This window comes from Coturnix japonica, chromosome 8 (assembly GCF_001577835.2).
Source record: "Coturnix japonica isolate 7356 chromosome 8, Coturnix japonica 2.1, whole genome shotgun sequence".
Lineage (NCBI taxonomy): Eukaryota > Metazoa > Chordata > Aves > Galliformes > Phasianidae > Coturnix > Coturnix japonica.
Window position 1 is genome coordinate 5,308,355 of NC_029523.1, and position 14,295 is coordinate 5,322,649.

At 45.4% G+C, this 14,295-nt stretch overlaps 1 protein-coding gene across 12 annotated transcripts in view; it reads left to right on the top strand.

Moving 5' to 3' along the window:
• RASAL2 (RAS protein activator like 2) overlaps positions 1 to 14,295 on the top strand; it is a 138,215-nt gene that overhangs the window by 92,999 nt on the left and 30,921 nt on the right. For 10 of the 12 annotated variants that reach the window (XM_015869599.2, XM_015869600.2, XM_015869601.2 and 7 more), the window contains 2 exons: positions 2,543 to 2,649; positions 13,074 to 13,183. In XM_015869599.2, the coding sequence (XP_015725085.1) occupies positions 2,543 to 2,649; positions 13,074 to 13,183 (217 nt within the window). Of the gene's footprint in view, positions 1 to 1,447; positions 1,817 to 2,225; positions 2,433 to 2,542; positions 2,650 to 13,073; positions 13,184 to 14,295 lie in introns of those variants that run through there. The other 2 variants (XM_015869605.2, XM_015869607.2) reach the window with 2 other exon arrangements.

Below are 14,295 nucleotides of genomic sequence, written 5' to 3' on the forward strand. Positions count from 1 at the left end.
AGATTCGTTTTTACTTTTTACACAGCTCAGCAAAAATTACCGCTCTATGGGCATCGCAGCAGATTGCCGTTGGCTTGTGGTTCTGAGTTAACCTGTCTTGACAATTCTGCTGTAAGTGGGTCCTGTTTTATCCTGGGGACTGAGCACGTTGTCAGTTTGCTCTTGCTTTTCGGAGGAGAAGGTAGTTGTATTTTTAGGTTGTTACAGGCACCTTGCGAGCATCTCCCTTTCCCACTCTGAGTGCAACAGAAACTCATTGCACTGATGGAGCCTCGTCGTTTCATTGGCTGAGAAGCTGCATTGCTCCGGGGTGTACGTGGAGGGAGGAGGAAGGTGAGGAGAGCCAGCAGGTCCCTGCTGTTCTCAGCTCCTTCTGCTTTGAACACCAACTTTTTGCTGAGCTCCCCCAGCTCTGAGCGACCACCTCTTGTTGCAAACAGGGGAGCTTGGGCTCCGGCTTTCATTTATGACTCAGCAAAGCTACCAGGCTGTGTTAAATTACCGAAGCGGCTTTGATGTGATTTCCTGTGGGTGAGGAGCGGAGCAAGCCAAGCCTATTACGTTTCTCATTACTAGCTGATCTAAAAGGAAAGGTGCTCGCCTTGCTCCCCAGCTCCGACTGCATACATCACTCTTGTTTGCTTTCATTACGTTTACAATGGGAGCAGCAGCAGCCGGCATTAAATCCTACATAACACAGCTCCCTTTGGGAGTGCAGCGCTTACAGGGGCTGCGGGATAGAAGCTGTCTTAGGGGAAGGGGCTGGCAAGGAGGAGCACACCTGGGGTAAACCCAGCAGCCTTCTGAGGGCTGGGGCTGCCGCTGCTCACCAGCACTGACCCCACTCCAGCCATTCTGTTCCATACAGTGCCCAAGGGGAATCAGACACCTTGCAGCACCGGGACGGGTTCAGCACTGAGGGAGGAATTGCCCCGACACTGTTCTGCAGCCTGGGGTGCAGCATTGCTCCTGCCCCATCCCTGCGGCCGGCAGCACGGCTCTGCTCTGCCCATTCTCCAGGGGCAGCCGTGCCGTGCCCTGCTGTGTGCTCAGCATCATTTCCTAGCCGAGTGCCAGAGGTCTGGTTGGTGAAGGGAGAAATATCCCAGGCTGAGCCACGAGCACTGCAGGGTCCGGCTGTCCTTGCCTCTCAGAATGCTCCATTTTGTTGCTCTCCGAGTATCCACAGGAGATGCGTGTCTTAACGCTGCTGAAATCACAGTCTGCCGTTCCGAGGCATCACGAGCAGCTCTGTCTCCAAAGAAGGCTTCTCTCACCTTTTCATCAGTGATTTTGCCACGCAGCTCCTATGGCACCGACTGGCTGCCCATCTCTGCACGGCTTCCTTGCTGCTCAGCATCGGGAGACGCAGGGAAATTTTCTGTAACGGACGGAAGCCGGCAGTTGGGCGTCTGTTAATAGCCTGAAAGTAACTAATGAGGATGTGCAGTCGGAGCGATTGATTGAATAGCTGCAGTCCTGTGCTCCCTTTTCACTCGCTCTCTCCCTGCTTGCCGTGGCAGGGAGGGGGAGCGGAGCCCCGGCGTTGTGCTGGGTGGAAGTAGCACGGATCCCCAGGGCCGGGCAGCCAGAAATGGAAGTTTAAACCTCATCTGTCTCCTGGAAGGAAAACGGCAGGAGAAGGGACGACCCTGTCTGGAGTCACGCTTTATTCCTCTTCGTTAAGGCTCGGCGTTTAACAATGGACTTTCTGCTAGGAAGTAATTTTCTCCCTCCCCTCGCTAGGATGGTTTGTGGAGCTGTGTTCCTTTAAGTCTGGTGATCGAGCCAGAGATGGGCAGCACTTGTGACAAAGGTATCTGTGTGTGTCTGTGTGCATCTCGCTAAATATCGAAACCCACATCGTATGGTACGTGTGCCTTTGTGTGTGATGTTTTGTCAGTAGTGTATATATACTTTGTGAGCCGATAGAATCAGATATAAGTGTATTTTCTTTAATGAGTATTTGTGCTCGTCAGATCTCAGCCTGCGTGGATTTAAGATGCTGAAGTCGTATCTTAGTAAGGTCATATTGCTAGAATGAGAAGTTGACCTATTTCTTTATATCTGCAGAGATATATGCCGTGTTGCCCAGGCAGCTATGCGTCTTCTGTTGGTGGTTGTATGGCCAAGGCAAGTTGTGTGATCACAGGAGACCAAACTTTGACCTTTGTCCAAGCTGTGACTAACACTGAATTTCCTGGTGTCTCGATCTTAGTTGTCAGCTGATGACTGCATCACTTATGTAAAAAACAAAAGAGGAATTTTGTCTTTTCTGGTTAGCATCTCAGAAACAGCGATGTGTGTGTGGGTATTGATCTTCACCTGCGCTTTTATTGCCTCTTGCCTCCAATCAAGTCAGATTCACAACCCTGAATCTGTCATTGGAAATGCCGTTGTAATGTAGGAGGTAAATAAGACATAAAAACTAGGTGAGTGTAATTCAGCAGCCCAGCGTGCACTTGAAACTTTGCTGAGGCACAGAACCTGACTGCTCCCCACCCCCTGCACCCATTCACCACCTTTTTCTTTTCCTCCTCAGAGGTCCCAGCAGAGAGATCTCCTCGCAGACGGAGCATCTCCGGGACCAGCACGTCTGAGAAAACCAACTCCATGGATGCTGCAAATACGTCTCCTTTCAAAGTATCGGTAAGTGTGCCCTTCCCGCACGGGGGGAATTGTGCTCACTGAACAGGAGGTGATTCAAATATCAACAGTGTATAACTGCGATCTGAACAATGAGTAATTAGTTATTTTTGGTAGAGCAAGAAGTGTTGGTACGTCTTGTGAAATACCAGCGAGATTTCTGGTAGATCTATAGTTTGCTGCTTCTTGTTGGATTGATCTAACGCTGGAAATACAGAACATCAATCTCAGTGTGGGCAGCAAGCTATATAAATACCTGTGTAGCTGCTGCCAGGGGTTGCATTCCCTATTTGATTAGGCAGAAAGTTCCTTTAGGTAGGCAATAGCTTGTTGTTTTACCCTCAGGTTGGTGAGCTACATACAAAACCAAAACGGCTTTATAGTTTACTTGGGAGCAGGTGAAATCTCTGCAGGTGCCTTAATTGCTCTTTATCTCTTCAGCTTTTGTTGCGAGTTCAGTTGGCTGAGAGTCTGCATGAAACATTTTCAGCTGGTGTGGATGTTCTTGCCAGTGTCAGCCTGTGGTCAGTGTAGCCAACAACACAAAAGCTTTTTATATTATCAGACCAAGGGCAAATGCCTCAAGTTAAAATGAGAGGCTCAGTAAGCCTTCAACAATAGCATCTCATGATTTAAACATCCAACTTGAATGTTATGTACATTTTTAATCTCTTTTTTTTTTTTTTTGGCAAGATATCTGTCTCTTTTAAAACCTGTGGAAATAAGTTACCTGGAGAACTCTGGTTTTGCTTATACTCTCTATGGACATGGGTCCCATTTCTGTGTATACAATCTTGCCTTGTTTTAGATAACATCCACATTAAGCACATTGCTTAGCCTGCCTTAGATATAAGTGTTGGGTTTTGATTAACTTGTACGTTGTATCATCTTTAAAAATGGAAATGGGAATTAAAAATATCAGCTATGAATTTGATGAGAGCTATTTAAATTATAAAAGGGTTAAGTCTGATCAGAGGGTGCAGAACATATGTCAGGATTTATTGGAATTAAGAAAGGTAATAGAGGAAAGGGCTGTTTCATAGCTCTTCACGACTTCTGTGAATGGGTGGTGAATATGCTGGGTGTCCATGCTTGGTTCCTTTTTAGAGTCATTGAATGATACCAATTTGGAAGGGACTTCTGGAACTCTCTGATCCAGTTCCCTCCACAGAGCTCGACTTATTTACATCAGGTTCTGCAGGCAGGTTTGAAAAGCCCCCAAGGATGGAGGTTGGATGCTTTGCTGGGCAGCCTGCTCCAATGTTTGGTTTCCTATTGTGAAGGATATTTCTTTTGTAGAGGCTTTCTTGTTGGATTGTAATTGGAATTTCCAATATCTATTGAAGGACTGAACATTGCATTTTAATCTAGCAAGAAAAATGACTGAATTAACAGGTGAAACAGAACATATTGTTTATCCTGGAGGAGAAAAGGTTGGTGGGGGATCTTCACACTGAGTGCAGGTACCTGTTGGCAGGGGGTAAAGGAAACAGACCCAGGCTGTTCAGAGAAGGGGTGATGAGTACAATGTGAAATACAAGGAATTCCACTTAATTGTAAGACAAATCTTTTTTTACTATGAGGGTGATCAGACACTGCAACAGGTTACCTGTCCAGTGAGGTTCTGAAGTCTCCTTCCTCAAAGGTATATTCAAAACCTAACAGGACACACAGTGCTCTTGCTCGAGTTGAGCTCTAAGAAGGGGGCTTGGAGTAGACAGTCTGCAGAGGTGCCTTCCCAGTTCAGATGTTCTTGGAGACAAGGTCTGACTGTTCCCTTCTTTGTTCATAAGAAATTCTGTCTTCTTTGTATTCGTGTATAAGTTATTGCCATGTGCTGTGGTTGGAGTCTTCACGTAACTGCAAGCTGCATAACCAGAGTGTTTGGTGACTGTCTGAATTGTTTCTTTTTTTCTCCTTGTTCCCATTTTTTGCTTATTCTTTAATATTAATCCAACCTTCATGTTTCTTAGTTCCTGCTTCCTTTCTAAATAAGAACTTTGCAGAATGTTCCTCATTTCCCCATTGGTTTATTGTGCTCTTTAGGACTCTGGCAAACAGGTGAGGTAGTGGCACATGGCTGCATTTCTTGGGCATAAACCAGGAGACATCTAGAAGCTCCTTGTGCCATGTGTGGCTGCTTTGTCTGTCTGGCCACCTGTATACCCAGCAGCACAATGCACCCCCCCGTCCTTCTCACAGGGACAAAGCTTCTGACTTTGTAGGTTTTGTTCCGAATGGTCCATTTAGGTGTTGTTACTCCTTGGCAGGTTGTGGTGCAGGTGGGGGCTGAGATCACCCTCTTTTCAAACATGCCAACTCCGGATCTGCTTAAAAGAGCAAGCTGCAATCAGAAGTCAGGTTGCTCAAGAATACAGATGAGCTCAAATCAAAGCTACAGGAATAATATACCTGTTAACCCTATTGAGTGGATGACAGAGCAGGAGAGGAGGACTTGTGTTTCTTTGGTTGTTGCCTTCCAAACTCCGCAGCTCTCAGAAGCAGGGAGGGCATTTGAACACCTCGTGGAGGTCTCTGATCAGTGGGCTGGGAAGAGCTGTGAGTGAAGGATGGAAGTGGGACCTGTAATGGCTTTAAAAGGGCTTGTGCAAGGTGTCCTGTGTGCTTGGCAGGGGTTTATCATATGCAAAAAGGAAACGAATAACACCAGAAGCTGCTGTTTTGTTTCTCCAATTGCTGACACCTGCTCCGTGGGTTGGAGGGCTGCAAGCAGCTGCAGGGTAGCGCTGTTTCAGTTCTGTCTGTAGACCTGACTCTGTGCCATACCTTTTCTTCTCCATGCTTCGGCTTCCTCACAGAAAGCAGCTTAAGGCAGGGGACGGCTTAACCTTCATCCATAGTGATGAAGAATTATGCTGAGACTTCCATAATAAGTTGCTTTTACAGCTTTTTAAGTTTGCATATCAGTAAAGCTATTTAAATCTATCTTCTCAGTCGGGCAGTGGCTTCCAACATACTCTGTGCCATTTTTCCCTTTCGAACACTAGGCTGTGATACTCCCTCAGAACGAGGCATCTGTTTTTTTAATGCTGCTAATTGGCATTTGTTTGGCATCTGGAATTTGGATTCAGAACAGCGTAATGGCCTTTAAGCAAACGTTTCCTTGACAAGACATTAAAATAAATGTCTTCAGTGGCAGTGGTCAATGAAGGATTTATTTCAAGGAGCTGACGTGTAAAGCTCAGGAAATTTGCCTTCCAACCTGTTCCATGTGCATTGGAGGAGAAGAGGTGTGTTTACACTTGGTACCCACACTCAGGACCAACCACTCATGGATCAACATAAGGATGTGCTGTTCTGCCTAGGGTTGCACAGTGGGCCCTGCTGACACAATGCAATACATACAGAGGTGGGAGCTCCCATTGCTTCCCCTTTCTTCCCTACTTCCCCAAACATCATCCCCTGCAGTGACATTGGTCTCTATCTGGGTTCACTTGTGCTAAGTGCCATGTGGCAGGTTCCACTGTGTCTGTGCGGAGTATTGGTAGAGGAGGGAATGCCATGTAAGGAAAGAAGATGAAGAAGGGAAGTGTGTACGCATGCTCTCACATTCAGACAGCTGTGTGCTGTTTATAGAGATTCGTATATAGGGAAAAGTCATATTTTTAATAATGGATATTACTTGATTGAGCAAATAGGAAGACAGACGGAACTGGCTCAAAGTAGGCACCATGACGCATAGGTGGGCGAGAAACCAGCTTTTCCCTTCCCACGCACTACATGTCCTGGCAGTGTCTCAGTCTCAGTGCATCCCGTTCCCTACTGTTGCACTGCCGGGCTGTGTTCTCACATTGCTCTGCCATTGGGTTGGAGCTGGGGATGGTTTCAGACCTCCTGCTATGGCGGGGTGGAGGGGCTGTCAGTGAACTGTTCTTCAGGCTTGTGGCACGCTGTCCAGTTTGGCTTTGGATAGGGTTGTTAGTGCAAACAATATATCATTTATGGTTATTACTTAAAAAAACAAGCAAACAAGGGACAAAAAAGCACAGTCTATGAAGTAAATAAAATGATTTTCATAGGAATCCTGTGTGAATGTGATGGGAAGACTGATCCTTACTGCTCGCCTTCCTTGGTTTGCTTTCGGTCGAGAGTATAATTGGATCTATAGGAATACAGCCTCTTTGCTCTTTAAGAGTACTGCTAAATGGAACAGAAGACAATGCAGCCAACCTAAGTGAAGGTCAAAGCCTGATGAGATCTCACGGCTGCCCAGCCTCATCTTTTATGCAGTCAGCAAGATTGTTGCTTCTCCCCAGCGCTGCTCCGCTGCCGTCATGCTGCCAGGTTAAGACAAGCGATCTTCCCTGGCTGTGTGACTTGATGGCCTACAAGTGCATATTTTTAATTCCGCGACAGCACCAATGCAGAGATGGGGCTGCTGATTTACATTAATGTGAGGCATCTCAGCATCCTTCATGAAAAAGCTGCTCAGAGCTGTCCTCCCTGTTGTAAGATTAACATTTCTCCTTCCTGCGCTCGCTCTGTCTTTCCTCACAATAGCACATTTGTTTAAAGCTGCTTTTACCTCCTGCCTGATATGATGCTTTAGGTTTGCTGGCCATTATTCCACAGGTCTGTATCTTCAAGGGAAAAAAATGGAAGTTTGGCCATCTCCAGGATGGTCGCCAGGTTCTCATCTGTGCCTTTATTCCGGGATAAAGGCCCTCCAGAGGCTCCGCAGCCTTCACAGCATCCTTCTGCCAAAGCAGATTTGTTCATAACATCAAACTGTTCAGGGCTGAGTCTAACAGTAGCAGATCCAGCCTGGGACACTGCCTGGTGGACCTCAGCTGCAGGAACACTGGATGTAAACCTGACTTCATCCAGTTCCCCTGCAATTAGTGTATGGCACTATGAAAGTGAAACCTTTGATACCTGGTCACATCCCAGTCTGTCCTTGTTTTAACTGTGCTTGAATGCATACCAACTCATTCATTCTGTTCTTCACTTCTAAATCACAGCTTAGCCAAGTTATACACATTTTAATGAAAGCATTCTCTGCAAATCAGTCTTTCTGGCCCTTTTATCACTTTTCTTGCTGCTTTTCCATTTTAAATACCCTCCCATTGACTCAGGCAGTTCTTCAGCTGAAGTTCACTGGGATGTGCGTTATCAGCTTCTAATTGCTCACAACCCTTTGTGTTATTTCTGTGTCCTTGCTGGCCCTTGCTTCACCTCCTAATTTAATACAGCTCAGCATAATTAATGCGCTGTTTAACTTTTCTTCCAGATCATTAACAAAGATGTTAAACAGAAGCAATGTGCCGCTATCCCCACCACATCCCATTGGAGTGTTCCTTCCACCTTGATACCTTATCATTTGTCATAATTGCTCTTTGTAGATATTCCTGCAGCCAGCTCTCAGGTTTGTGTTACTAGCTTTGTCCAAGCTCGCTTCCATTAATTTTCCTAATTGCAGCTGTGTTATCTGAAGGTTTTCTGGATTGCTGGGCTGCTTACAGGCGGGATGCCAAGCAGGAAGAGCCCAGCTCACAGGAATTTTTGCCTCCTTCCTTGCATAAGGACCACAAAATACAACCCCTTGCATCCTGCTGGGGCAGGCTGGATATTCTCTCCCTCCCTGCATATTGGTTTTCAGGGGTGATCTTCTCCCATGCTGGTGTTGCGTGTCTGAAGGCTGCACCATGTGGGATGCCTGCCTGGACTGCAGGCTGCTGTAGCCCTGCCCAGCTATGTGGCAGCTCTTGTTTCTTCATGAATTTTTCAGCGTGATCCCCAGCGCTTGGAAATGTGATTCCTTCAGTACTTTTTGACTGCATATCATGCAGACCACGTGGAACCTTCCGATGCACATCATTAAAAGATACATTATCGAGGCATCCCTCTCCATGTTCTGTTTCTATTTCTTTGCTTTTCTTACGACTGTCTCATCCCGTTCTGCATCCCTCCTGTGGCAGGAGGCAGTTTTTCATTGGAGAGTTGGAACTGTTATCTGGCCAAATCTGCAGTGCTGTCCCATCAGGGGAAAAATATCTTCCTGATCCTTGCTGTTGATCAGCTTGTGTCCTGGAGCATGATAATTGCTCACTCCTGTTATTTTTAAACCTGACTAATGCAGCTACATATGTTGTTCTTCCTTATATAAACACGTAATCCCTTTTTAATCTTGCTGAAAAATGTGTCTGTATAATATCTTGTGGAAAAGAATTCTGCCGGCTGATTTATGGGTAGCATTAGGAAAGGTCTCCTGACAGTCACCCACATTTGCTGCCTCTCATGCAGAGATGCCCCTTGGTTTTGTTACATAACAGACCACACAAGGGGCTTACTTAATTTCCATTCTATTTGTTTGATACATCTCTAATCCCTTCTTCCTTTTTATTTCCAAAATGAATAATCGGTCTTTAAAATATATCTTTGCTAAATCCCCCTCTTGTCTGCCTGTAATCAGTTTTCACTTCTGGAGTTCAGTTTTGTTCCAGTTTTGCTGCGGAGATGAGAAGATCAGAGAAGAACGATGCATTAGTGTGAAAGCAGCGGCAGATTTACATAATACCACTTTATTGTGCTTTGTTTATCCTTTGTGCATCCCAGCAGTTTTCAGTGTATTCTGCCTGAGCAGGAAGCACCTCTTCATAGCATGCTTCCAGCTGATGGACAGGCTTTGGGGTACCCCAAGCCACCACCTTGTCCTTTCTATTACCACACAGGTGGACGTGCAGTGGGTTCCATCTGCTTTCCCACTACAGGAGCAGCCCAGAGCTTTTTCAGAGGTGCTGATAATGGGTTCATAAGCAAACCTGTACCTCTTTTAGACGCTAGTTACACGTTTCTTTGCTCTGCAGGAGGTAGGAAGTAAGCTTCATCAGCATCACGTTTGCTCCTAATCCTTGGAGCTCCCTGCTAGTTTATGTGCCCGTTTTATGATCTGGCACTCTTCCCCCACCTGTCAGAGCCTTGCAGCATCCCTGGCACCTGAGAGCATTTTCACTTGGCTCTATCTTGGTTGCTGCTTGTGAGCAACTTTAAGAAATGAGGTGCTTCATAATAAGCAGCAGTTGGGAGGCAGTTCTGCTGCCGTCCGGAGCCATCAGAGTGTTATCTTTGTAACTCATCCAATCCTTCCCCTCCGAGAGGACAGGTCTTGCTGCTCTGGAAATGAAGTTGCCCACCTGCTGTTATTAATAATGCATTAGTGCTCCTCATCGAGAATCATAAATGTTCAAGGCACATTGCAAGCTTCCAAAAGACAATGTGTTTGCCTCCAGAAATGCACAGCGCAGGTAGTGGTGCTCACGGTGCGCTATGTAGGGCCTTCCTTATCATCACCCGTTTCACTCTGGCTTCTCTGCTTTGAGATCTGCTAATAACGTTGTGTTTTATTGATTGATAATTCCTATTATAGTCATCTTTATTTTTTTCTGTCGGTTCCTGGGTGAATTAACCTTTGACTTTTGTAACGACAAAGAGATCCATTATTTATTATGCGTTGTCTGCTCTCTCTGAAATGGAGAACCGGTGCTTTTCTACTGTGTCCCTTTGCCATCCTTTTTCCCCTAAACCCGTGGCTCTGGGACAGATTTGCCCTGAGCTTTGTCCTGTTAGATGACAACCATCGTATCTCTTTCTTCAGGCATCATTGCACTGAGGTATAAGAACCAAGCAGCAGTATTTGGTGTTGAAATAAGCATTTAAGACAAATAGCTAGTCAGTAGGATAGGAAGTAAGGCTTTGATGTGTTCTTTGTTAACAGTATGAACTGTGTTAAAGTTGGCAGAAAGAAAGATAAACTTTTCCTTCACTTAGGCTGTGTTTGTTACATACCTTTCATAACTGTAGTCAGCGTTTAAAAGGATTTCCCTTGGCAAATGGAAGCTGAAAAGCTCTGCCCAGACCTGGCATGTGAATTCTTTGTGCTGCTCCCAGGTTGTCCATCTGTAAGCACTGCCAGCAAGGTGCAGAGAACAGGTATTCCAAACACTGTGTTTTGAGGCAGGCTCTTTGTTTGATGAGTTTTTAATATCAAGTCTATTCTCACCCTTTATTTTATATTTTAATATATATTTTTTCTGTGCCCTGTTCAACCAGAGATAAGGGATAATCTATTAAGGAATAGATGATGTTCAATTAAACCCGGTACATGTTTCGCTAATGTAATAGCAATGCCAATTTGCAGTTGTGCGTGCGCACAGAAATGAATCTTCATGGTCCCTTTCCAATTGGGATTTAGAGCGATTCAATCCAAATCCTTTTTCACCCGCACTGAACGGGGTCAGCTTTGTCTTATTTGTCCTTAAGGGGAGAAAACCATTTTATTTCGTGTTTGCAATCCGAGTAGCATAAGAGGTACTGGAACGAAGCCAGAGTCCACCAGATCCGAATCCCTGTAGCTGGGTCTGTTACCTTTTGTGCTGAGAGGTCAGAATATATGAAAGTGCCTTTGAAAGTGCTTTACATCTTCTACTTGAATTCCAGCAATGGCCCCAAGAGAAGCACAAGAGCATCTATTGATTACAGGGTTTTTTCAAAGGCACTTTTCAATTCCAGGACCAAGAAAAGTGCAGGAACATGGGTAGGGTTTGAGTGGCATACTCAACTAATAACACTTTCTCCTTTCTGGCAGTGCCTTCTCTCCCAGCACACTAGGTTGTTTTTTGTTTTGGGATATTTACTTTTATTTTTCTTCAGGTTTTTTGGGGTGTTTTTTTGTATCTTGGTATCAGGCCTTTTCTTTTACACTTCATTTTCTGTTTCAGTAGAAATAGCAGCTTTCATCCCTCCTGGCTGGCAAACCTCAGCAACTGTAGGGCAGCCTTCGATGCAGCACTATGCCTAGATGCAATAAACACACTCCTCCTTCCCTTGTCCCATGTGGCATCATCCCATAGGCCATGTGGCAACCATCTTTCTCTGAGCTGCCCGTGGGCTGTGGTGTGAGCGAGCAGGTTGTTCTCTACACAATATTTAGGAGAGGACGATCTGTGTGTGCTTGGTATCCAGCCAGCTTTGGGTATGGACGAGATTTTAGTAATATAACACCCTCCAAATCCAATGAAGAAGTGTTAAAGAGGAGTGCAAGGAGATGGAGAACTCATGCAGCTTGTCCATCAGCCTCTGTGGAGGGCACAGGTGTACAATGATATTGGGAAGGATTAGGTTATAGGAGTGGAAGAAGGGAAACTTGTAAAAGGCCCAAGCATAACAAAATGAGGAAAGGCAGTGGGAGTTGAGGAAGGATGTGCGTGTTTAAAAGAGGATAGATTTCATTTATTTATTTGTTTGTTAGAAGAAGCACTGAAAGCATGGGAACATAATGGCAAAAACAGAATTGGAAAATTGATTTGGAGCTGCCTGTAGGTGAACGTGGCCAAACGCTGCCTTTGCCATTTGGAAGCAACTTTGTCCTCCAGCAATTAACCTGGCAGCTCTGATTAGAACAGGGTGGCAGCCTTCTCCTTTGGATGCCATCAATAAACCTCTTTTTCTTCCTGAAGAGGTGAAAGAGATTTTTTAGACTAAGAGATTGCAGATAATGTTTCCTTGTGTTGTGTTGGCCTAATTTGTACAAGTCTGGAAAATGAGCGAGTTGGATGCTTCCATCTGGTCAAGTCACCTGCAGCCAATAAAACACTCTTGCTTTGTCGGTGTTTTCTGCGTAGGGAGGAACAGAAGACCTTGTCTGTCTCCAGTTTGCTGAGCTCTGTATTACAGCAGGCAGCTGTGGGCAACATCTGTCACCCGCCCCAAAAGCAGCTGAAGGGTTTGCCTTACAAATTGTGTTTAGAAGTAGCTGTGCTCGACTTCTAGCTTAGAGACACATCGAGGATGGGATGAAGGGCTGGCGGTTGCTGTCAGTAGACTTTTACAAGGCTGGAGATCTGCTAGGTCAATCCACCGAAAGAAAATCCATTTTGAGCAAATTCTATCAGCTGGCCTTATAAGGTTCTTAACAAACATGGTTTCACTTGCATGCGTTCGGTATATCTCCTGTCAGCAGCGCTCTGTTCTGTAAAGGAGCAGGATGGACTCAGCCAGAAAAATGCTGCTTAATCCTATGGACTAAGAACCTTTATATTTGCTTTGATTGTGCCAAAGGATGTATGTACCTGCATGCTTGCAGCCCCTGGAAATATTTCGACAGGATATGTCTCTGCATGTTGCATAAAGTAATTCAAAGAGATACAGGAGCCTTTTGGTCTTTTGTATAGTAGTTGTAATTCATTGAAATGCACCTGCAGCATGAGATGTGCTAATTATTGCAATTTGAAGCTGTCACATATGGGAACTGTCATTAACAACATAGTCCTGCCTTTCTTCCTGCCCAGAGGAATCCCAATACAGCACGTTCCCCACAATCAGCAGGAATCTCTTCCACGTTCGGACTGGGTGACAGTGCAGTGATTGATTTATTACTGGCATCTCACTTGTATGACTTCTCATTTCAGGGCTTCTTCAGTAAACGTCTGAAAGGGTCCATCAAGAGGACAAAGAGTCAGTCAAAGCTGGACAGGAACACAAGTTTCCGCCTCCCGTCCCTCCGCAATGCTGATGACAGGTAAGGGTCAGTGCATCTCCCAAAGCAGCCTTGCCTTATCCAGAGGCACTTTGTGAAGTCTACGTGCAGCATGCAATTCAACTGGTAATGGGAGAGAAAGGAAGAGTTGTGTATTTTTTTGTTAAGCTGGCAGATGGATGGTTTTGGGGCTGAATGGCATGTTAGAGGTTGTTTTTCTTATTTACTATACAACGTGTCTGTGATTCTATGATGTATCATCGACATAGGACTGAAATCTTTTACTGCAGTTGACAGCTGACAAAAAGCAAAGTTCAGTTTAAGCATCTAGACTGCAATACCTTCATCTGCATCCGTCCCCAGTAAAGTGCAGACTTGAAATTTCATGATACAACACCATTGGATTGATTGGCTCTTATAGAACCTTGCTTTGATCCATGTGGCGCTGATCCGCAGATCAGTGCAGTGGCCAGAGTGAGGATTGTGCTGGTGCAAGCAGATCAGATCAGCCAGCACAGGCAGAGCCCAGGGATGTGCGGTGCAGTTCAGGTACATTGAAAGTCCTTGCTAATGTCAGGAGATGCTATAGCTGCTGCAGTGCGGAGTCCTGCAAGGAACAGATGGTCTGTTATGCAGAAAACTGGGAAACCTGGTAACTGCTGTCCATCTTGGTATATCCTGCTTGTTTTGCTTCTGTCTGCTGGTTCAGGCTTGAGTGGATCGTATGTGAGGCAAGCAAATGTTCATCTTACGCGTTTTTTTTCCCCTAACTACTTATAAAGTGTCTTGATTGTCTTCATTAAACGTTGCTGTGTGTTATATTCCACAGCAACCCAGCAGGAGAACTAGAATGAGTGCAAAATAAGTTGCCCTGTACTTAAGGCCGTGACAGGCTTCTCCAATTTTACGCTGTTTAGTGCATTTTCCCTTCTCCTGTAGCTGAGCTGAATTCATTAGTTGCATCTGTCATGCTGTGCTGCTTCAATCAATGGCCCTATCTTCCCCAGCAGAAAGGCAGCACCATAAAATCATGGAGATAGCAAGGCTTCAGGTGTTAGGGGTCTTGTTACCTCCGTGACTTACAGGACAGGCTGATGTTGCTCTTTAGTCATGGCAACGTCCACCTCTTCTATTTGAAGTCCACTTTGTGGTGG